We start from the raw sequence: 25,935 nt of genomic DNA on the forward strand, positions 1-25,935 counted from the left end.
TCTTGAAGTTGAGAGGCTTCAAATGTTAAAATGTTTTATTTTGTAGATATATATATTATGTTTTCTATGCAAAATAATTGTCTTCAAAGTAACTAGTAACTGATGGGTTCAGAAAAAGTACAATATTTCCCTTGAAATGTAGTGGAGTAAAAGTATAAAGTTCCCTAAAATGAAAATACTCACATAAAGTACAAGTACTGTAGCTCGAAATTGTACTTAAGTACAGTACTTGAGTAAAAATACCTAGTTACTCTCCACCACTGGCTGATTGATCGCTGGTCGATCCCTAAATTGTCACGTGGTTCCTGTGAAGCCCTTTGAGACGTGTGCCACTGTGATTTGAGGGCTAATCAAACATATGATTCTCTTCTTCTACCCCAGATGCCAGGACGAGTGCCCGGTGGGCTCCTACGGGCCCCAGTGTGCCCACAAGTGCGACTGCCAGAATGGGGCCAAGTGCTACCACATAAACGGGGCCTGCCTGTGCGACGAAGGCTTCAAGGGCCCCAGTTGCCAGGACCGCTTCTGTCCTGGCGGCCTCTATGGCCTCATATGTGACAAGTACTGCCCCTGCAACGCCTCGAACACACTCAGGTCAGTAGGTCCAGGCGTGTGTGTGGTACTGTCTGCATGGAGTCACAACTAGTTGAGTATCTATTTTGTTTGACAGTTATTTGTTATTTGTAGTGAAGCATCAATCAATCAATAAATCAATCAATCAAATCCTTTATTTAACCAGATAAGCATCATTGAGATCGAAATCTCTTTTTCAAGAGCGATCTGGCCAAGCAAGGCAGCAGAAAGTTTCAACTTAAAAAAAAGAACATCACAATAAAATACAGATTAAAAACATTCGATCCAATTTCAGGCAAGTTATCAAACACAGTTGCACTGTCCGAGGGAACTGAATTCGTAGGTTTTTAAAATGGCTTTAAATTCTCCGAGGGTGACCAGTCCTGGCAATTTTAGGTCCTCCTGTATCTTGTTCCAGGATGAAGGAGCAGCATATTTAAAACCATATTTAAGCATACTTATAGTACAGTTACTGCCTAGTGAAGCATACTTATAGTACAGCTACTGCCTAGTGAAGCATACTTATAGTACAGTTACTGCCTAGTGAAGCATACTTATAGTACAGCTACTGCCTAGTGAAGCATACTTATAGTACAGCTACTGCCTAGTGAAGCATACTTATAGTACAGCTACTGCCTAGTGAAGCATACTTATAGTACAGCTACTGCCTAGTGAAGCATACTTATAGTACAGCTACTGCCTAGTGAAGCATACTTATAGTACAGTTACTGCCTAGTGAAGCATACTTATAGTACAGTTACTGCCTAGTGAAGCATACTTATAGTACAGTTACTGCCTAGTGAAGCATACTTATAGTACATCTACTGTACTAAAATATTGGATGTCTTTACTGCAACACACTTGAAAAAGACCGGAGGAGTCCAAACGTTGTATCTGCTGCTATTATTTGTCACAATTAAAACACCTTGGAGCATCTAAAGTGAGTTGCGAGCCCCGCTTTGTTTTATGTACTACTGTTTCTACAGTTTGGCTCAGCACCAAGGAACGGAGGATGTGCGTTATTTATTTTTTCTTTACTGCAATGTGAAACAATGTGTGTTTATTTGATTGACTATTTTGCTAACTAGCTCATTCATAAATATTTATCATGGGTTATGGCCTACGGTGTTGTGGGGGCCTGGTAACCATTAATGTGTGAGAGCTCCCACGGTGTACAGATAGATGCTGGAACAACCTGCGATGCTGGAACAATGCTAGCTGCGAAAATGTACTCCAGAATGTTAATATCGCATGGAAATCAATGTTGGAAATCAACCTCATAAAACCCTTTTTTTCAATTCCCTTTTTTTTTTTCAATGATATTAACCCTTTCACTGCCCCACCACAGAAGGATAACCCTTTACTATCATAGTAAAGTAAACACTATAGTGTGATAGTAAAGGGTTAACCTTCTGTAGTGTGGCAGTGAAAGGGTTAACCGGCTGTCGGGTGGCAGTGAAAGGGTTAACCTTCTGTGTATTGTCGCAGTGAAAGGGTTAACCGTTTGGTAGTGCGGCAGTGAAAGGGTTAATGACCCAGATAGGATGATCTTCTTCTTCTTCTTCTTCTTCTTCTTCTTCTTCTTCTTCTTCTTCTTCTTCTTCTTCTTCTTCTTCTTCTTCTTCTTCTTCTTCTTCTTCTTCTTCTTCTTCTTCTTCTTCTTCTTCTTCTTCTTCTTCTTCTTCTTCTTCTTCTTCTTCTTCTTCTTCTTCTTCTTCTTCTTCTTCTTCTTCTTCTTCTTCTTCTTCTTCTTCTTCTTCTTCTTCTTCTTCTTCTTCTTCTTCTTCTTCTTCTTCTTCTTCTTCTTCTTCTTCTTCTTCTTCTTCTTCTTCTTCTTCTTCTTCTTCTTCTTCTTCCAGCTGTCATCCTCTGTCAGGTGAGTGCACCTGTGCAGCGGGCTGGGCGGGGCTATACTGCAACGAGACCTGTCCGTCAGGTTACTATGGCGAGGGGTGCAAGGAGCCCTGTTCCTGTGCCAACGGGGCCGACTGCCAGGGCGCCACTGGAGCTTGTATCTGTGCACCGGGGTACATGGTGCGTACAGACGCACACGCGCGCACACACACACACACACACACACACACACACACACACACACACACACACACACACACACGCACACACACACCACACACACACGCACACACACACACACATACACGCACACACATACTGTACACACACACAAGGTGAAGAGATTATTTTTTATTTATTTATTTTTCTCATATTTCCATATTCAGAGTTAATTATATTGTTTACACTGTTTATTTTTCCTCCAATTTTTTATTCAGATACAATTGTATTGCCTATATTTATGACTTTCTATTATTACCCTGCCCATACCAGAACCCCCCTAATTTCCCCAAGGGGACCAATAAAGGAATATCTTATCTTATCTTAAAATCTGATTGGATGTTAAGATTCAGGCACTCTGAGGGAGTGTCAGATTACAGGGCCTGGGGCAGTCACAGAAACTAGATTTTCTTTCTTCAGAGCATTTGATTTATTGGTAGCTGTCAGCAGGGGCTTCATGCCAGCAGAGATTTTGGTGGCGTACAAGCGGGGGTGGAAGCTGATTCTTGTCTGCTTCACCCAGAATCTGCAAAAGACATCAATTCACACAAAAAAGGCGTTGTATGTGAGGCTTAAATTGTAAAATGCTTTTGATAGAAGGCGCAACAGTGGCTCACGAGGTAGAGCTGTCGTCTGGCGATTGGAAGGTTCCCGGTTCAATTCCCACTCCTCCCAGGCAGCGTGTCGAAGTGTCCTTTAGCAAGACACTTAACCCCTAACTGCTCCCGATGAGCAGGTTGGCACGGTTGCCTCCGCCGTCGGTGTGTGAATGTGTGAGTGAATTGATTGTGAGGAACAAAAAATTGTAAAGCGCTTTGGATAAATGCACCATTTACTATTTACCATTTATAAATGCACCATTTACTATTTACACCTCATTTATCAACATTGAGTAGAACGTGTTCTATTTTACTCTCGACTCCCGGAGTCAGCATTGCCTTGGCTTGGGCTGATCGCTATACTAACTCGTTTGGCTGAGTTAGGGGGAGGGAAGCCGTGGGTGGGAAACTGGCGTTGTGGACAGCGACGCCTACTGGTCAGGTCTGGGCGCCTGCTCAGCGGAGGCAGGACTTGAGGAAGGCAGCGTGACCTCCCACGCGTTACACTTCACCAATGAGAGCCCTCGCTACCAGGTGAGAAGAGAGCCACTGGCTGTCGCCGCACGTGTCGGAGGAATCGTGCGGATACTTCAGGGTTCCCTTGTACCGACCAGTAGGAGAACATGCGCACGACAACCAGGTAGGGGAGGGGGGGGGGAATTGGCACAACGACAAAAATTGGGACGGGGAGAAAACAGAGAAAAATCGGAGAAAGAGAGATACAAAAAATAAAGAAAGAAAGTGTTCTATTTTACGCACAGAATGTCTATCTACGGACAGAAAAATCCAACATTCAGGATATCTTTCATCAGCGGTGCATGTGGCAGGCACACAGCATCATCAAGGACCTCAGGCACCCAGACCGTTCTCCTAGTCTGGCAGATGATGCAGGAGCATGCAATGTTACAACCTGCAATGTTTACAATGTTACAACCTGCAATGTTACAACCTGCAATGTTTACAATGTTACAACCTGCGATGTTTACAATGTTACAACCTGCAATGTTTACAATGTTACAACCTGCGATGTTTACAATGTTACAACCTGCAATGTGTACAATGTTACAACCTGCAATGTTTACAATGTTACAACCTGCGATGTTTACAATGTTACAACCTGCAATGTGTACAATGTTACAACCTGCAATGTTTACAATGTTACAACCTGCAATGTTTATAATGTTACAACCTGCAATGTTTACAATGTTACAACCTGCAATCTTTACAATGTTACAACCTGCAATCGTTACAATGTTACAACCTGCAATGTGTACAATGTTACAACCTGCAATCTTTACAATGTTACAACCTGGCAATCGTTACAATGTTACAACCTGCAATGTTTACAGTGTTACAACCTGCAATCTTTACAATGTTACAACCTGCAATGTGTACAGTGTTACAACCTGCAATGTTTACAATGTTACAACCTGCAATCTTTACAATGTTACAACCTGCAATCGTTACAATGTTACAACCTGCAATGTGTACAGTGTTACAACCTGCAATCTTTACAATGTTACAACCTGCAATCGTTACAATGTTACAACCTGCAATGTGTACAGTGTTATAACCTGCAATGTTTACAATGTTACAACCTGCAATGTGTACAGTGTTATAACCTGCAATGTTTACAATGTTACAACCTGCAATGTTTACAATGTTACAACCTGCAATGTTATAACCTGCAACCTGCAATGAACCTGGACTGCTACATACCAATGTGCAATATTGTTGTATACACTTGTCACTATACCTTGTCCACACAAATCCCCTTTCCATATACTGTATGTATAGTATGGTAGTTATTCATCTTATTCCATTCTCTCATATCTCATAATTCATTCCTTTCTCACATTTAATTTGTGCAATCTACTGATACTGATACACCCTTTCCACATATGTATATATTGTTGTACTTTATATTTCATTTATGCCACTTATTACTTTATGGCACATTTACTTATAATTATATAAAACATATTTATAGATATTTTCTTTTGACTAGTGCTCTTAACACATTGGATGCCACGTTGTTTCCGGGGCCCATCTATTCAGTGCCAGCATTAGACTAATGGAGTCCTTCACCTTGTTTGTAGAGCTATAACTATATTCTATATTATAGCTATGGATCCAATACTATGGTCATTTGACACTTTGACACAACTGACAGTTTCTTCCGGTCAAGATACAAAAAAATAATAATTTTCCCATCCATACGTTTCCGTTTTATACCGTGGTGAATATAAGTATGGTCTTAGAGCGGTCTAGGGTAATTCCTGGGAGGCTGGTAATAGCACCCAACGTGTATTATACTAAATGCATTGGCATTTCGTCCCTACACACGCTACAATAAAAAAATCAAATGCATATGATAGGTATTATGTTCCATCATGAATGCATGAAAGGGTGGGGGGGGGTCGTTTTTTCATGCTCTGATCGCCACCAACGGCATACGTTGTGGAGTAACATTACAGTAACACTTTCGGATCACAATGAAGGCATGCTCGGATTAACGCAAGATTGATATCATATAGCCCTTACCTTGACTAGGATGTGCCCCAAAAAGAATATTCCAATTATCTGATCGCCATTCCAAGTAATTATGTCCATCGTGTCGCCAACATAATCCATCACAAAACACGGATCGTACTTGATTCTTCTCAATCCGATCGGGACAACCGCTCCACTTGACCGACAAAGAAAAGTCCACCCGGACCTATATAATCGACGCACAGCCCAAGACACAATGTTTCAAAGGGTGCTTGATACCGCCGCCTGGTAGGATGCGACCGGTACGGCACCTTCGGATTCCCAGTATCCATTTTACAGGCAACACACAGCTCCCTGACATTAAATACAGTATTCAGATCAATGTGTGTTTGAAATTTGATGAGGTAGTGGTCTGAGAGAGCAGGAACATAGGGGGAGACGGTCAAATTTGACACAGTGAGACCGCGGGCTAGGACTAGGTCAAGGGTGTTCCCACCACTGTGAGTGGGTTGGTCAACGATTTGAATGAGACCGATGTCGGTAAAAGCCTTATTTAGGGGATCTAGAGTTTTATTGGAATGAATGTTAAAATCACCAACAATTAAAATGTTATCTGAGCGCATAACAAGCTCAGAGATGAAAGTTGAAAATTCATCTAGGAAGAGGGTGTAAGGGCCTGGGGGGCGGTATAGGACAGCCATTACAAAGGATGCAGTGGAGATAGGAATCAGACCGCCACACTTTCTGTTGGGTGGAGAGGGATGCAACAGGAGCACCTCAAACGAGGAAAACTTACAGACAGCTAGCTAAAGCTATGAGTAAGTGGACAAGACAGTAACACTGGGATAAGACAGCTAGCTAAAGCTATGAGTAAGTGGACAAGACAGTAACACTGGGATAAGACAGCTAGCTAAAGCTATGAGTAAGTGGACAAGACAGTAACACTGGGATAAGACAGCTAGCTAACGCTATGAGTAAGTGGACAAGACAGTAACACTGGGATAAGACAGCTAGCTAAAGCTATGAGTAAGTGGACAAGACAGTAACACTGGGATAAGACAGCTAGCTAAAGCTATGAGTAAGTGGACAAGACAGTAACACTGGGATAAGACAGCTAGCTAACGCTATGAGTAAGTGGACAAGACAGTAACACTGGGATAAGACAGCTAGCTAACGCTATGAGTAAGTGGACAAGACAGTAACACTGGGATAAGACAGCTAGCTAACGCTATGAGTAAGTGGACAAGACAGTAACACTGGGATAAGACAGCTAGCTAAAGCTATGAGTAAGTGGACAAGACAGTAACACTGGGATAAGACAGCTAGCTAACGCTATGAGTAGGTGGACAAGACAGTAACACTGGGATAAGACAGCTAGCTAACGCTATGAGTAAGTGGACAAGACAGTAACACTGGGATAAGACAGCTATCTAAAGCTATGAGTAAGTGGACAAGACAGTAACACTGGGATAAGACAGCTAGCTAACGCTATGAGTAAGTGGACAAGACAGTAACACTGGGATAAGACAGCTAGCTAACGCTATGAGTAAGTGGACAAGACAGTAACACTGGGATAAGACAGCTAGCTAACGCTATGAGTAAGTGGACAAGACAGTAACACTGGGATAAGACAGCTAGCTAAAGCGATATCCAGAATGTCTTTTAGCTGCTGTTGCATAGAAACTTTGTTATGGTGGTTGGCTTTTACACTTAAGGTTCCTAGAGTTTGCACTGAATTAGGAAAATCTGCTTTCAGCTTCTCTGCTCCAGAAACATGGAATGTTTTGCAATGCACTTTAAAACTCAATTCATTCATATCTATTGGTCAGTTTAAATCATTAATAGCAAACCACTTCATCACAGTCTGCAGTTGTTTTTAATAATTGTATTGAATTTCTGTCTCTATTTATTTTTATGTTTTGTATTTATTATGTTTTGTATTTCTCATGCTCTTGATTATCCTTCGAGATTAAATAAAGATTGAATGAATGAACGTCACTTTCCCCACCCATGTCAAAGGTCATTCCATCCCCAACACCACGTCTACACTCCTCAGAAAAATAATCTCCTGAAACACTGAATCTATAAACCCCCTCCAACTCCAAAGATCCGCTCTCCAATGCTCTCCCCCTGGAAGCAGCCCTCACCTCGCTCAACACACCGGCCCGTCTTAAAACAAAAAGAAAATACTTCAACACCACTGCACACAGGGTCACACCTGACCTCAGCACAATGAAATAAACTGGCCGCCCAACTGGAACGACTCGGAAAAGATCACTCACTGTCCACCGAGAAGCCTTCAACTCCACCTCTCAGCTTACAGACGGAGTCTGCCGTTTCTCCACCAACATCAATGACTCCAGTCGTAACCCCTTAAGCCCACCAACGTGAACAACAACCTCCTCAATCCCTGTGCAGATGCCCTCTCCACCTCTCCACCTGAATAATGACCTGCAAGTCATTACAAAATCACCACACCAAGTTCTAGTGTTCTGGTGCATCAGGGAAAATGACTCACCTCAAAATAACTCCCACACTGACTTGTACCCTGAGATCCGGTGGACTGTTAATGGACAGGCTACGCTGTGCTGCTGTGGCTCTGGGCTGTGCTGCTATTCTCTACACACTATTTTAACAGATGTTACATGGGCTATCATACTATCATGGCTGCTTTCCAACCCCTAGCCATAGTATAAAAGTGGAATTTGGCAAGTGATACTAAAGAACATCATCGGCTTAAACTCACACTGATGACTGCTACCCTTGACGTAACCTAACAGAAACCATGGATACCACAGCCTGCCGTGTACCAGGCCAAATGTGTCAAATTAGGAACGCATACTTTATTATCATTTATTGGTCATTATAGGTGGCTCTCATAAGGGTGCGTGTCTGTAGAACCTTTTTTTCTTATTCCGGTGTAATCAGAGTTGTGAACAGTCTGGTAACGTTGCTCTGGAGGCAGGCACGTTGGAACTTTAAATCGGTAGGGGGTGCGGCCTTTGAGCCGCCGCGGGGGGGTCGCCAGATGATAATTTTTATTTATTTTTTTTTTTTCAGTCAGGCCACTGAACTTAGAAGCAGGCCAGGCCAGTGTTTCTAGTTGCACCAGCGCAATAGTTAGATAACCTAGGTGGGGAACAACCAGGAGATCACTGCAACTCACACAAGTTGGAGAACTATCTCTCTCTCTCTCTCTCTCTCTCTCTCTCTCTCTCTCTCTCTCTCTTGCTCTCACACACACACAAAGGGAGCCGCATGTGATTTGTGGAGGCGGGACCCTTACAAAAAACTGCTAATCATTGACACATGCTAGCCTGTAATAATCCCCCCCAGAAAAATCTACTTTGCATTTGATATATTGCAATATGCCATCACACACACTGGCATTTAAAGGGTTAGAATTATAAAATGTATATGTGGTGTTATGATCAGGGCTGAAGTTGAATAAAATATTGTATTTATTAATTACAAAAAAACTGAAAATCCATAAAAATCTGTGTTGTTGCTAATCATACATATGCTAGCCTGTTTTTTTAACAATAATTTGTGATGCCATCACAAACACTGGCATTTAAAGGGTACAAATAAAAAAATTCCTGCACCAGAATGCAGGAAATGAAGTCTTTGTAACAAAAGAATTCCTGGTGGGGAATTAAAAAGTGGCCTGACTGGGGCTATATTTTGCACTATATTTCCTGGCCTGAATGATTTCCCCAGTCCGGCCCTGGTTAAAAGCCTCCAATGCGTATTAGTGTGTGTGCGTTTGAACGTTTGCATGTTTCAACCATACATTTCCATTTATAATTTTTTTTTTTAATTATGAATATCATTATTATTATTATATATATATTTTTTTACCTCCTATAATAGTGGGGGTCGCAGCTCTCTGACACAGTTGGGAACCCCTGGTCTAGCCTGTACCCACCAGACATGTTGCTGGCCCCGTCAAAACAGTATCCTATCAGCCTCTCCATGGGCAGGTCGAGGCGTAAAAGTCTTTTATACACAAAAACAGCGTCTCGGCTGTTGTGTCTGGGCCGGGCATTGTAAAAACCCCAAAAGAAGTTCTGAGCTTCCAAGTTGTCATCGGTGAACTGTATATTACAGGAGAATTGTTCTTTTCCAGTGAGTGACATCAGTGATTCCGTCAGCGCTCAAGCCAAAGAATGGGCTTTTGGATGCTTTGCCTCTAATTTGTCGCTGAATATCATGGGCAAACAGCTGTAAGATTTCGTTTTAGATGTTGTTGGACATCCAGTTGTCTCTCTTTTGGAGCCAATTCTTCAACTCGGGATCAGACTCAGTGCGCACTCTTTCCATCATGAGCTGTCATAACACCCCATCCCTATTTGCATCACCTCTCAGTGGAAGCCCCTGGCGCCCGAGGGGGGGTATAGGGGAACAAACTCAGTTAACTCTTCAATACCTGATGCTGAGGCTGAACCTGTCGTCTCTGTCTCTCTCTGACGTTTATCAGATTTAGTGGGACTGTCACTGGGACCGGCGGGACGTTTAGAAAATAAATCTGATATTTTTCTTTTCTGCGAGTGAGACATTCTGTGCTAGCAAAGTCTGACTACTAGCTAAAATCGACTGACTGCGCAAGCACTGTATCACAGTAGCTCAGTGGTTCGTGGCGCGTGGGAAGGGCGGGAGACGGGAGGTGAATACAATTAGTTGTTTCACCTGTCATTCAATCAGTCTGTGACAGTCTGTCATCACTCGAAAATCTACTCTGCTGCAATCTTGTCCGTTTTACACATATGATTGTATACGTACAGTAGTGTAATGAATGAATGAAAACTTTATTTAACAGATTGGAGAATGGCTACAATACAGTATGGCTCAATACACACAATATTAAAATGGTGAAGTGCTTTGAGCAGGATAAACTTATAATATACAGTGTTACAGTTATACAGTTACAGTATATAATATAAAAATATATAAATACTGCAGCACCCCCCGCACCCCCCCTTCCAACGTGCCTGTCTGGAGGTCCATCCCTCTGTGTGGACCTAGTGTTGGATAACTTTGACAATTCTGCCTCGTGTCCGTTTGGAAATTACTTGTTGCTGAAGTGACTATGAGAGGAAATATTAACATTGCGGCTTCACGCTATGCATTGAAATAACAAATTACCTGTGACTGCATTGGGCTGCATAATAGTCCAGTTAATTATGGATTTTGCCCTGTCGGAATCTAAATGTAGAGGTTGTTTTGTATAAATACTTTGGGGAGAAGGAGTTGCTTTTGCTTCTCAGATCACTCCTTGTGCTGGTAACGGACCAGGATCTGTGGGTGAATAGGATGTGAGTAAGGATTTACTCAGACAAACGTAGAGTAGCATGATAGTCTTTGTTTTTGAAACATTTAACTTTAACTTGTTTTCAGTAACCCAATTAGAAACCAGCATTAACTCTTCTTGGAGCAACGTATTAACCAAGTTATCGTTCTCTGCAGAGACATACATTGTCGTGTCATCCGCATACATTTCCATGCATGCATTATTCAATACATAAGGTAAATCATTAACACTTTGAGCGCCACGCCGTGTTTTCCTTTTTACCCCCTTGAATGCCACGGTCCACTCCCAATGTTAACGTTAATATCGCCTAATCTATGTTTTAAATTATGGCTATGTGTCTAATCTGCCCGTCGCTTATCAAATAATCATTTTCCAGTCAGTGTTGTCAAGGCAGATTGTTTTTTTATCGCTTCATTTCCGTTTGAGAGCATTTTGAAAAGCAAACGTTTTCAGGTGAAAAACAACATATTCTATGATAATCGCCTTTTACTGGAATATTCCAGAACGTTGATATTTGTCTGCCTATTTATGAATAGTTGTCAAATAAACGCTAGATGATCAATAGTATACATGCACGCACGCACGTTCGAGCCACGCGCTGATAATAGCTGCTTTCATTTCCTCATGGATTTTACAGTGAAACAGCTAGAGCACATATCACAAAAAAGCTTATATCTCCTCGAAAACTAGTCTGATTATCCTAACACTGATAACATAGATTCCTTACCTGACATCAGATCCAAATGGTATATTCCAATTCCTGATCACCATTCGAAAAAATCGATAAGTATATTGATCCAACGTGTGTACAGTATAACCCATGCTCGCCGCGGCTCAGAGGATCCAGAATGAACTCTGGTAACTCCGGCTGCATCAGTGGACTGAAAAATGTGGACTGGAATATCCATTCCAAAAGGGTGATTTACCATCTGGGAGACGATAGGGGGCGCTTTTTTCACATCTGATCGCCGGCGGCCCCTGGGTAGGCTAGGGTAGGCTCGCGTAATGCAATATGATTTCAGATCGCTATAAAAAAAAATCAGAGAAAAGCCGTGACGTGGCTTTCAACGTAACTATCGTAAACACGAGATTAGCCGTGAGTGGCGCTCAAAGTGTTATAAAAATTATAAAGCAAAGGACCAAGGCAACTTCCTTGGGGGACGCCACATTGAAGGGTTTCCATATCTGAAAGTGTCCCATTAAACAATACCCTTTGTTGTCTGTTAACCAAGTATAACTATTCATTAATTTAAAGGGGAATTATCTTATAAATGGCCTTTTCCAGGGGTTTGCAATGTGGGGTTGTACCAACACTGTCTAGGTCTTAAATTAAATTTTTTCCTCCAGTTCAGATTAGGCAAAATCCTCCCCCACTGAACCAAGCCATTCTGATTTCGCTCGCTGACGTGAATAGGCACTGATCTGCCATAGCCCGCCCACAATCAACTGTGATATGTTTATATGAGCAACGAGTGGAAATAATGCGGAAGCGGTTATTTAGCAGAGACCTTCAGCTGTTCACACACACACACACACATCGTGAATCAACCAGAGAACTATATAAAACGGGTGGGAAGGTAATGGGACTGGGAGGAGGCTCTCTCTCTCTCTCTCGCTCTCTCTCTCTCTCTCTCTCTCTCTCTCTCTCGCTCGCTCGCTCATTCTCTCGCTTGTATCACCGTCAACCTGTTGCAAAATATCATAGCGCACGCTCCCACACATATTCCGATCCGTGCAATAATATTCACGGGGGTATATAATGTCATTTGAAACAAGTTACCAATGCATTGTCCCGTGGGATTATGCCCCCCGCGGTGAAATTAATTAGTCCCTCTCTATCTCTCTATCTCTCTCTCTCCCCCAAAAGGTATCTGCCAGTGCAGACTGTGGGTGACTGTCTGTCACTCAAAGCGCATTGCAAGTATGGGCGGAGCCCAGCCAAAAACAGCTTGGAATCTTGAAGGGCAGAAACTGCTGCTCTACAGTAGCTACTTGATTAGAAATACAAAACAATGAATACAAAATGTATAATAACTTACAGATGTGTTCCATAGACTCACAAGAATTGTGTAAAATTGCCCAAATAGTGAAAGAAATAGTAAGATAGTTCCCCTTTAATAGAACATTCATTAAAATGATATGCTAATAGCTTCCCGAGTAGGAGCTCATGATCAATGATATCAAATGCTGCGCTAAAATCCAGAAGCACAGCACCCACAATTGACTTTCTGTCTATGTGTTTCAACCAGTTATCAGTAAGCGATGTTAGTGCTGTGCCTGTGGATTAGCCGACTTTATATGCATGCTGGTATTCAGAGTTAATGCTGTTTTCCTCCAAATATCCCTGAATTTGCTTACATACAATTTTGTCAAACATTTTACTTAATACAGGCAAGATACTCACAGGTCTACTATTTGGCCCATTGAAGGACTCCTTACTGTTTTTCGGCCGCGGAGTGACTTTTGCAATTTTCCATAACTGTGGATATACACTTTTCTCAAAACATAAATGAACATAAACTGTGACAATACAGAAGGTTAACCCTTTCACGGCCACATGACAAAGGGTTAACCCTTTCACTACCACACTACAGAAGGTTAACCCTTTTACTACCACACTACAGACGGCTACCACACTACAGACGGTTAACCGTCTGTAGTGTGCATTGTTTGCATTGTTTGCTATGTAAAATAATACATTTGAACAGTTCAGTAACATTGCAAATATCATTAAATACCATTAAATTAAGTATAAAATGTGTGTCGTCTGATAATCGGAAGGTTCCCGGTTATATTCCCGCTCATCCCGGGCAGCATGTGATGTGTCCTTGAGCAAGACACTTAACCCCTAACTGCTAAGTTCCGATGAGAAGGTTGGCACCTTGCATGGTCGCCTCCGCTGTCGGTGTGTGAGTGTGTGAGTGAATGGGTAAAATGTGAGGAACAAATCCTTTGGATAAAAGCTGCTATATGAATGCACCATTTCCAATGTGTGTGCATGTGTATGGGCGTGCGTGCGTGTGTGTGTGCTGTCGTTACGTATGAAGTGGTAACCAAAGACCCATGACGCTGCTGTGTTGACTGGCGTTCCAGTGAGCGACAAAGGGTGTCTGGCAGAGCTGAGACATGCAGCACAGGAGTACGGCAATGACAGGGACTTCAATAATTGGACAACCAACATCATGGACGTCCAGCGCGGAGAACCAGACAGTCTGTGGAGCGGACAGCCCAGCTTAGATCAGCTCTCTCTCTTCACACAGAGTCAGCGTTATTGATGTAGAGGTTCCCTCTGGAACTGTGCTCCAGTGGCACTTGTTCATGACTGGGTACTTTGTGCATCATTGGTTCGTGAATCATAGGGAAAGATCCATATTAAACTGAATTTATATTGTGTTATTCATGGGAGAGGTAGCACATCCCACCATTAGAGAACAAGATAGGACATTTACATTTCACAATTTTTTTCAAGCAAACATCAGAAGGTGCTGATGTGTTTCATCTTGATTATTAACCTGTATCTAGATTATTAGCCTTTATCTAGATTATTAACCTGTATCTAGATTATTAGCCTTTATCTAGATTATTAACCTGTATCTATTATTAGCCTTTATCTAGATTATTAACCTGTATCTAGATTATTAACCATCATCTATATTATTAACCTGTATCTAGATTATTAACCTGTATCTAGATTATTAGCCTTTATCTAGATTATTAACCATCATCTAGATTATTAACCATCATCTAGATTATTAACCTTCATCTAGATCATTAGCCTAGATGATTGTGTAAAATGTAAGGCCCGTGGGCCAAATCCGGCCCCCTTGGCATTTTCATCCAGCCCCCAGACTGAATTTGCCTATCAATTCATTTTGGCTCTGCTGCCTCTCCTATAGGTGCAATTCAACTGGCCTGTGATGGAAATCAAGCGCACCTCCATCTCACTGTGCAGCAATACAAATATCTGCGCCTGCTTCGTGTTTGTATCGAATACAGAATTATATCAACCCTGCTTTCATGGACCATTGAAGGAAGATGAATAGAAGTGCATTTCCAACAACATATTGAGGTGGTTTGATCACAAATTGAATAGATAAACAAAGTGACCTCAGGGAAATGCACCTTTTTTATGTATTATCATGTGTCCGGCCCGCGTGAATTGGCCGCGACCCCCCGCCCCCACGCGCAGGCAAGCGGCAGCCGTCCCACGTCCCAAATGAAATCCAAGGAGCAAGCGGCAGCGCAGGCAACCAACTTGTGTACCAACCAACTTGTGTTAAGCTGCTGTACCAACCAACTTGTGTTCAGCTGCGGTAGCAGTGGAGCGCTGCTGACTGATTATTATGTTTCGCGTTTTTAACAACCAACTACCAGATTCACTCGTCACTGTACATCGCTTCTGAAGTATAAACAAAGCCCATACAGTTATGAAATGCGCTGAACTAGAAAGCGTAACGTTATGGAGCGCTGCTGACTGATTATTATGTTTCGCGTTTTTAACAACCAACTACCAGATTCACTCGTCACTGTACATCGCTTCTGAAGTATAAACAAAGCCCATACAGTTATGAAATGCGCTGAACTAGAAAGCGTAATGTTATGGAGCGCTGCTGACTGATTATTATGTTTCGCGTTTTTAACAACCAACTACCAGATTCACTCGTCACTGTACATCGCTTCTGAAGTATAAACAAAGCCCATACAGTTATGAAATGCGCTGAACTAGAAAGCGTAACGTTATTATGTCCAGCTCCAGCAGCAGCAGCGGCCGTGCTCCGTTGTAGGAAGCCCTTCAATGACAGCGCTCTCATATTTTGCGAATGCATAAACTATATCTTAAATTATGGCTATGTGTCTAATATGGCTGTCGCTTATCAATGACTTCGCGACAGCCATATTAAACACTCACTGTACATCAGTGTGGAACTGTACGCTGTAACGTTATGTTATTTCGCCCGTGGAGGCTGCTGAAGCGCCAGCGGGGCGACGCGATGGTTTGTCCCCGGCTTCCGTGCGCCGCCTGCGGCTTGACTCGGTCCAGCTCCAGCAGCAGCAGCGGCCGTGCTCCGTTGTAGGAAGCCCTTCAATGACAGCGCTCTCATATTTTGCGAATGCATAAACTATATCTTAAATTATGGCTATGTGTCTAATATGGCTGTCGCTTATCAATGACTTCGCGACAGCCATATTAGACACATCGCCATAATTTAAGATATAGTTTATGCATTCGCAAATATGAGAGCTCTGTCATTGAAGTGGGTGGTGGCAGCGTTACTAACAGTAGCGATTTTTATTGTTTTGTCATGACCAAACATAATCCCAACATAGATAGGAGGTGTACTGTATGTCAGTATGTTAGTTAGTTAGTTAGGCAGTTGGCGATAGCGATATGGCATTAACCAACAAGGGCATTAACGCAAACACAAGGACCTCTCGAGCACCTCTCAAACACAAGGACCTCCTCTCAGAGCACCTGGGGGAGCCTCATGCGCATGCGCGGCCACTCTGCCGCGTCTCTCGCGTCTCTCTTGCCGCGAAGGCTGCCGCGAAGGGCGTGTGCTAGTGGCCGTGTGGCCAATCAGAGAAACGCTGAACGAAAAGCTGAACACAAGTTGGTTGCCTTTAATATTCACGCGTCCGGCCCGCAAAATCATCTGTATTTTTCATTTCGACCCCCTTGGTAATTGTGTTTGACACCCCTGATGATTAACCTTCATTGTTATCTTCATCTATATTATTAACCTTCATCATTAACCTTCATCTGAGCCTTTTTTCTACGATAAACCTGAGATATTTTGCAAGTGCTCCTCATTGGAATCCTGTTTTTGTTGAAGCACATTATTCTTATCCCCCCAGTATTCACTTTATTTGCAAGTAATTAAAACAACAATAAAGGAATACACAGAAGTAGTAACATGATATCCCTGTTTTGTTCCCCCCCCCCCACTCATTAATCTTCATAAAATAAAATAAAAAGTAATCAAATCTCCAAATATGCAAATATGTAATGTAGTTAGTCTAGGGGGGTGGGGTCACTGGGGTGTGGTTGGGCTTTTGTTTTGTGGGGGGGGGGGGGGCTGTTTGTGGAATGTGGATAATATAAATCACATCTGAGTTTGTTATTGTTATTCTACTGTGAATTATTAGTAATAAAACACCAAATTATTACGTTAACTAACACATAGCAACTGTTGTCTTGCACATAGTGGCCATTAAGAATAATGGCTGCTATGTTACAGGCAGCCATCCTGACAGAAAGATAATTACATGAACATTCTGTGCAAGGCCTCTATTGATGATGTTAACCCTTTCACTGCCGCACTACCAAACGGTTAACCCTTTCACTGCGACACGACAGAATGGTAACCCATTCACTGCCACATGACAGCAGGTTAACCCTTTCACTACCACACTACAGAAGGTTAACCCTTTACTATCACACTACAGACGGTTAACCGTTACTGTGATAGTAAAGCGCTAACCTTCTGTAGTGTGGTAGTGAAACCGTCTGTAGTGTGATAGTAAAGGGTTAACCTTCTGTAGTGTGGTAGTGAAACCGCCTGTTGTGTGATAGTAAAGGGTTAACCTTCTGTAGTGTGGTAGTGAAACCGTCTGTAGTGTGATAGTAAAGGGTTAACCTTCTGTAGTGTGGTAGTGAAACCGTCTGTAGTGTGATAATAAAGGGTTAACCTTCTGTAGTGTGGTAGTGAAAGGGTTAAAATGACTAAAGAACTGCTTGACCCCCAGAGTCTTCAGAGCTTATAATAATGCAGGACCTGTTCAGAGGTCTTTAATTGGCATGCAATTATCCTCAATGTTTAGCAGTTAGCACACACCGGAACACACACGCATGCATTGTCTTTTGTAGGATCGCCGATGCGATTTGTCTCTGCGCTTAACCCATCCCGTCGTCCTTCCCCCCAAGGGCAGCCGGGAGCAGACAGGCGTCGGCGAGGGCCGCGCCCGGGGACCAATCCAAGTGCTCCTGCCCATCTTCATCAAGGACGCCACAGCATTAGCGATCTGTTGTTGTGCATGTCTTTCCATTGGGTTTATGTTATCGGGGGGGAAACCCTTGCGAGCACGGGGAGAACATGCAAACTACACACAGAAAGGCCTGGGAGATACCCCACCTGGGTACCTGGCATCATGGAAACCTGGTCCCCAAGTGGGAATCGAACCCTGGACCTTCTTGCTGTGAGGCGACAGTGTTAACCACTACACCACTGTGCCGCTTCAGACAAGATGTTAGTCCCTCTCTTCAGTTCTTCACATTCTTTTTTATGATGGCCTTGTGCAAGCTGCAAACACCTTTCAACCTCCCAATCTGTTGAGGAACATAACAAGAAAGTTGTCTATTGTAAATAAATATGTAAGGCCAGAGAATAAGAATGTGTAAGAATGAGGATAGAATGGGTTTGATTAAGAATATAATGGGTTAGAATAAGAATAGAATGGGTTAGAATAAGAAGATAATGAGTTAGAATAAGAATATAATTGATTAGAATAATAATAGAATGGGTTAGAATAATAATATAATTAGTTAGAATAAGAATATAATGGGTTAGAATAAGAATAGAATGGATTAAAACAAAAATATAATGGGTTAGAATAAGAATAAAATGAGTTAGAATAAGAATAGAATGGGTTAGAATAAGAATAGAATGGATTTGAATAAGAATAGAATGTGTTAGAATAAGAATAGAATGGGTTATAATAAGGATAGAATGGATTAGAATAAGGATAGCACCCAATTACAGGCTGATCAACCCCATAGTATGCGAGATATAGCAAGCATACACACATAATGTCCGGACCTAAAATATAAACAAAAAACCACAGCACACCCCCCACAAAACAAAACCCCAGACCAGCTGGCTACTTTACTTATTTGCATATTTGGAAGTTTGATAACTTTTTTGATTTTATGAATATTAATTAGTGGGGAGGGGGGGAAGATGTGCAGGTAGAGCCAAGAGACACAAAGGGACTTGTATCAGGTGGTTCCTCTCAAAAGTTACCGACAACATGGGAAATAAAAGATACCGACAACACAGGAAATAAAAAATAACAAACAAATTAATAAATGGACAAAAGCACAACAAAAACTGGAAAGAGAGAAATACAGAGGAAAAAAAGACAAAGGGATAATTATGATGAACTACAGACAATGACAGGATTATTGTGAGGCACATTATAAAACCAGATTACTTTTTAGATGAGTTATGAAAGAGTTGAAGGAGGATTAGAGGTCTGGCAGATGCGAATATTAATGCCATACTTCAGTTCCTTGATATTTGATTGGAAATTGACTTGGTGAGGTGAGTTGCTTTGGGGGATTTACTTTTGCTGACTGTCTAGTTGGAAGGGAACAGATCTATGAATTTGCCTGGAAGTAGAAATTAAACTGATTTAGCACATTTCCCTCGCTGATGATGACCTCATAAGTGAAGATGACCTCATAGGTTGATGCATGTTGGTAACATGTTGATATTATAAATTGTAAGAAGTTGGATGTTTATTAAATAGAGGAACCGACAATAGAGCGCATGACTGTGAAAGGGTTTCTATTGTGACTAAAGGTTCCTATTGTGACTAAAGGTTTCTATTGTGACTAAAGGTTCCTATTGTGACTAAAGGTTCTGTATCGTATGGCTCTCGCTCGGCGTCACTCATGCACTGTCCTCGCACGTGCACGCGCACTGAATAAAAGACCACAATGTACCTTTATATCCCAATATTTGTCTGACCCCACCCCTATCAGCTTCCCATATAAGCAGGGGTGGGGCCACCTCCTCGCCTCCTTTCTCGCTTCACCACAAGGAAGTGCCTCGATAGCCCCACTTGACGATGTTGTTAGTAGGAGAAAGTTGGAAAACAAGTAGGGATGCTCGATATTGGCTTTTTTACCGATACCGATATTCCGATATTGTCCAACTCTTAATTTCCGATACCGATATCAACCGATATCAACCGATACCGATATATGCAGGGTTTCCCCTCCAAAAAAACGGGATTTCAAATTTCAGGTAACTAATAATTTCACTGTATGCAATATTGTTATTGTTTTTAATTTTTTTTAAACGGATACCGATATTTTCCGATATCACATTTTACTGCCGATATCGGCCGATAATATCGGTCGGCCGATAATATCGGACATCCCTAAAAACAAGAGATACATTGACATCATATCTTTATTTTGAAGCCCATTATAGCAACTAGTGGGCCACACGACCAGTAACTGGTGATCCCAGGATCTCTGGACGCGTGGGTACTTCTCTGTCACCATATAAGGCCCCGTCTTTCATATACAAATGAGAGTATACCCTAAACGAGGAAATGTGAGCATGGATGATCGTTATCGGAAAATCCATGTTCAAGTCGGATACAGCCCAGATGGGGCTTGTACCGGCTCCGCCGGATGGTAAAATCACCCTTGTAAAACTGTGTTAACATCTCGTTTCTCTTCTCTCTTAAAAGGTGAGGAGGGTTTCAGAACGGCGGCCTGTCTGAGTGTGACTTGTTATATCGTTGTGTACGAGTTCAGGTGATAGCTGCTTAGCTTGCGTGCTAGTTGTGGCCTACTGTGTTAGCCAGTCAGCTGTTAGCTGCGGCGCTAGCTCGCTGTGTTTACCAGGAGCCTGTTGTGTCACTAGGCTAGGTAACGTTAGCTTGCTGCTATCGGCCAAGTGCGGCCGTTAGCTTAATGCTACACCGTTGAACGTTCTGAGACTATAACATGCTTAAACACTCTGACTACGACGTCATCTTTGACAGAGGATGTTAGTCGAACCTACCCTGGGGCCAGCCGGCGAGGACTGCGTCAACAAGGGGGACCGTAGTGGCGGGATGGAGCGGCGACGCTGCCCAGGTCGACAACACAGGACGGCTGTGTTTACTACGGTGCCTTGTTAGAGACTGCAGTTCGGTAGGAAGGGTCCTGACCAGACCTTGAACACTTCTTCTTGCTTTCCCTTCTAAATGTTTTGTAAATAACGATGTTTTCCAAAACGAGTGTTGCTGCACTACATTTAGGATAAGACGCGAGTTATGTGTGAATTGTCTTGTCACTGGTCTCCATGCAAATCGGGTTATTTGTTACAGATGTGAAAATGATCTGGTTTGTTGTGTTGAGACACATTGTGTGTTCATGTACCGTGTACTCACAACTAAGGGGGTTAAACTAACCTATAAAGCTATGCTTAGTGACATATGAGTAAAGAATGATTCTTTTCTCAGCCTGTAATGACAATGAACAGTGTGTTCACATATTAACAGGTTTACCTGTTTAACTGGCCGTATTAAGGGTAAAGTAGGAGGGGTGTTCTTCCCCCCGGTTCCCTGGGGACTTCTTCACCCTCCTCTCAGACGTGTTGTTACAATATATTGTACACTGTGTGGTAGGGATACGATGTAACCCTTAGCTTGATTGCTGGGGTTGTGCTAGAACAGCTTGAGAAACTATATTTTCCTAAAAGAAAAGATTGTTTGGTCACTTTTCGTGTGTGCTTAGCAAGGCCTGTGGCCGATACTAATCGAGAATTATGTATTCTCTCATTATGAAAAACGGCGTTCCTCTGTAGAGTGTTTTTGCCATTTTTTGTAGGTGATAAAGGGTTGTGTGTGTCGTGCGACCTACAACTGGGTTGGGTTGGCCACAGAAGCACATGTGTAAGTTTGGTACCGGGGCTCTTGAGAGGGCCCTCTCTATTCTATTTCATACACAGAGAAGAAGGAAAAAGGTTAATCAGATAACACCGCTCCGTATAATAAAAGCTATCAGTTAAAATATGTTGTACTGTATTGTGTGCTTCGATTGGTATAGCGAGGGGCTTGATTGTATAGATACTGTAAATAAATTAAGAGATACCAAGTAGAGGCAAAGAGATGTGATGTCTCCTCGTTCCCCGTCTTCATTTCACACTGTGCACGAGCAGGGGGAGCAGTGATCAATCATCTATTTACTTTACGCATGAACCGCATTCATCAAGGCAGGAGTCAAGACCTGATTGCAAAGGTTCATGTTGAACTAAGCTTGATTGAAAAACCACATTGGTTGTTAAGTGTAACTTTTCTTCCGAATTAAAGTACTTGCATATCACATGGCGATAGTACTCTTATTCAGGGTCTTGATTACTCCTGCAATTACTAGATACTTCGAGGGGTTGCACAGGACTCGCCGACACTTTTGGCAAAGGTGTAATTTACCAATGTATTTTTGGTAATGATGTGTAATGACCACTTTTAAGTAGACCATTTACCAGGGACAGGGGTTGCAAATTAGCCTTGGCTAGAAATCATATATGCGATACATCTGTAACGTGTTATTGTAACTTGCTACAATGTTTACTTTTGCATTGTCCCTGACAAATAAACAAAAAATAATGCAATAATAATAAATAGTTTTGCTCCCTGTGAAGAGCGTTTTGGCTCTTGCCAACTCTTCTTCGGGTTAAATAAAACACTTCAGTGTTTTTCTCTCTTGTCTGTCCGATGTGCTCAGGGTGAGGACTGCTCTTTCAACTGTCCCGCTGGCTTATATGGGACCAACTGCACCTCCTCCTGCTCCTGCCACAACGAGATATCCTGCTTCCACATCGACGGCTCCTGTATCTGCAGAGACGGTATGGACTGTATGCTTTTTACATATTGTGTCTTGCTGTTGACATTGATGTATAACACGCTTCCAGTTGCAGAAGACTCTCAATTCTGGTGTTGCTGCCTGCTCTGTGAGGGAGGAAGGGAGGGAGACAGTATGTTTGCTTGTTTGTGTGTGTGTGTGTGTGTGTGTCCTATCGAATCACAATTTTTTCAGCTGTCAGCTTCCTCTTGTTTCTACTCTCACAGAATCTCTCTAATTTCCTGTCTCTTCCTGCTCTATCTAATTTTTCCATCAAGAAAAACTTCACAAAGGTTGTGCGAGACAAAAAAAAGCTGTTCTCCATTCCTGACAACATGCTGAAATGGGCTCGACAGCTATTATATTATGGTATTTACAGCTTCCTCGTCGATCGTTATCAGCCTTCATCGCTTCTCCTGGCCATGTCTGCGTTGTGTTATTTGTTGATGTAAAGCAATCGTTCATTGGAATTCGGTCCTCCCCCGTACTGGCTGTAATCACTGTTTCAACCCGTTAATGCATCCGGACAAAAGAATGTACTGGAAACGTTATCTCTTTATCATTAAAGGATGTTTATTTTCCATAAACATAGCATCTCATACAGAATGAAAGTCTTTGGTGGTATCAGAAACTAGATTCTCTGTCAATCACTTTGGTGGTTCTGCGGCCTGTCTGTTAGCCGAAGCCTGTCTGTTAGCCTGTAGCTATCTCTGTCTACCATGTGGTCTTTTCCCCCTCCCCCTTCAGCCCTTGGCTCAAAGGGCTGGAGCTCAGCTCGATGTCAGTCTGTCTCTATCCAAAACTCTTCTACCTCCCAACCGGAAGACTCACAGCTTAAAGTCTTAAAGTCTCTGTTAGGGTTTGTAACCGACCACAAGCGCAACGGCACAGAGAGAGTTGTTTCAGAGTTAGCCAAAGCAAGGGCGTATTTATTCTCAGAGTCACAAGATTGAATTAGGTGGAGAAACAGAACAAACGGGGAATCTGGCATGTGAAGATGGTTGCGGCTCTGCAGATTCTCCCAGTAGTTGGTGGTGAGGAATTAGCTTGTGACGTCTGAAGCCGCTCTGCAGATCCTCCTAGCTCACTCCAGGTGGAAACGGGGAGAGAGAGAGAAATCCCAGTTAGCCAGCGCACAACCGAAACAGAGAGGTGACTGATCCAAATAAATATCCAAGTGACTTGATCTTCGGTGTGATACACACAGTTAGCAGAGTCCAGAGAAAAAACAATACGGTAATCCAAAGTGTAAATCCAACAACAAAAAATAGGTGAGAACAGTATAACAAAAACGGGATCTCTTCGGTGTTTCACAAACACACAAAAAACTGGTGATCCAAAAAGAACTGTTTCCAAAAACTCACCAGAGCGCAACGCGTAAAGCGGGCAGATAAACGAGGCGCAGCTTCGTACGGGGAATCAGGTTTCTCCACAGGGATACTTCACGAAAGTCCTGGGAAGCAACAGACAGGGAACAGCGACGGGAAAGAACAGGCAAATGCAGGGAATATTCAAAACGATCCAACATCGATATTAGGGGAATCGGGGTATATAAAGCCAGAGGGTGCTGATGACAAGCTGTGACAGCTGCGGGATGAAATTGATCATTGCTCCAGAAGTGTGTGGTGGGGAGAGCACCAATCAACACGGCATCTTACAGGAACGGAGCGTGTGGTGGGGAATGCAATTAATTAACAAAATACCTTAAAGGAACGGAGCGAGTGGGTGGGGAGCGGACCAAACCTCACAGTACCCCCCCTCCACGGGAGCCACCCGGCGACCAGGCCGACCCGGCTCGCCCAGATGGGCACGATGGAAGTCGGTGATCAGGCCGGGATCCACGATGAGCTGGCGGGAGACCCAGCTCCGTTCCTCCGGACCGTACCCCTCCCAGTCCACCAGGTACTGGAACCCCCGACCCCGCCGTCGAACGCCCATCAACCGGCGGACCTGCCACTGGGGGTGACCGTCCACCATCTTGGGAGGAGGTGGTTCCGGAGCAGGAGGCATCAGGGGACTGAGAGAGACAGGCTTAACCCGGGACACATGGAAAACGGGGTGAATGTGCATGGACGCAGGAAGCTTAAGACGCACCGCCGCCGGACAGAGTACCTTCAGAACCTCGAAAGGTCCAACGAACCCGGGGTCAAGTTTCTTGGCCGAGGACCGAAGTGGGAGGTCCCTCGCGGAAAGCCACACCCTCTGCCCAGGGTGGTACGTCGGCGCAGGAACCCGGCGCGCTCTGATGACCGGAGCAGCGCGGTCCTGGCGATCTCCCAGACCCGACGGCACCGGTCGAGGTGGTCCTGTACGGAGGGAACTGCCACCTCCGTCTCCTGTGCAGGGAAAAGAGGGGGTTGGTAGCCCAGGGATACCTCAAAGGGTGAGAGGCCGGTGGCGGAACTGACCATGGAGTTGATGGAGTACTCGACCCAGGGAAGGAAACGGCTCCAAGAAGCTGGTCTCTCGGCAGCCACACACCGAAGAGCAGACTCCACGCTCTGGTTCATCCTCTCCGTTTGTCCGTTAGTCTGGGGATGATAACCAGAGGAAATACTGACCGTTGCCCCCAATCCCTTGCAAAAAGCCCGCCATACCTGGGAAGTGAACTGGGGCCCCCGGTCCGAGACGACGTCCTGGGGGAAACCATGGAGGCGGAACACGTGGTGTGTCAGGAGGTCCGCCGTCTCGGCCGCCGAGGGAAGTTTGGGAAGGGCCACGAGGTGAACCCCCTTGCTGAACCGATCCACCACGGTCAGAAGGCACGTGTTCCCCTGGGAGGAGGGAAGACCCGTGACGAAGTCCAGCGCCACATGTGACCAAGGGCGGCTCGGAATGGGAAGCGGCTGTAATAGCCCGGAGGGTGCCTGGTGGGAGGCCTTGCTGCGGGCGCAGACTGCGCAGGCCAGTACGAACTCCTTGACGTCGTTCCTCATGGTGGGCCACCAGAATCGACGAGCCAGGAAGGAGAACGTGCGATGAACGCCCGGGTGGCAGGCGAACCGGCTGGTATGGCCCCACTGGAGGACCCGGGACCGGACCGAGTCGGGGACGAAGAGACGATGAACCGGTACATTGCCTGGAGCGCGATGGAAGCGTAGGGCACGCCTTACCACCCCCTCGATGCCCAAGGTGACGACTCCTACCACCTTGGCTTCTGGGAGGATGGGAGTCGGGTCCTCAGTGGTTGGAGCCCCCTTGGAGTGTAACCGGGACAGGGAGTCGGCCTTCGTGTTGTGGGAACCAGGGCGAAACGTCAGCGA

At 43.8% G+C, this 25,935-nt stretch overlaps 1 protein-coding gene across 1 annotated transcript in view; it reads left to right on the forward strand.

Annotated features, from left to right (window-relative positions):
* The window catches only part of LOC311247289 (uncharacterized protein), a gene marked incomplete at its 3' end in the record, with an annotated part of 277,946 nt that overhangs the window by 167,560 nt on the left and 84,451 nt on the right, over positions 1-25,935 (forward strand). The window contains exons 8-10 of the mRNA XM_084337648.1: positions 382-594; positions 2,433-2,607; positions 22,556-22,676. Of these exons, the coding sequence (XP_084193774.1) occupies positions 382-594; positions 2,433-2,607; positions 22,556-22,676 (509 nt within the window). The remainder of the gene's footprint in view (positions 1-381; positions 595-2,432; positions 2,608-22,555; positions 22,677-25,935) is intronic.

The sequence above is a fragment of the Notolepis coatsorum genome (assembly GCF_963971535.1).
Source record: "Notolepis coatsorum genome assembly, chromosome: 20".
Taxonomy (NCBI): Eukaryota; Metazoa; Chordata; class Actinopteri; order Aulopiformes; family Paralepididae; genus Notolepis; species Notolepis coatsorum.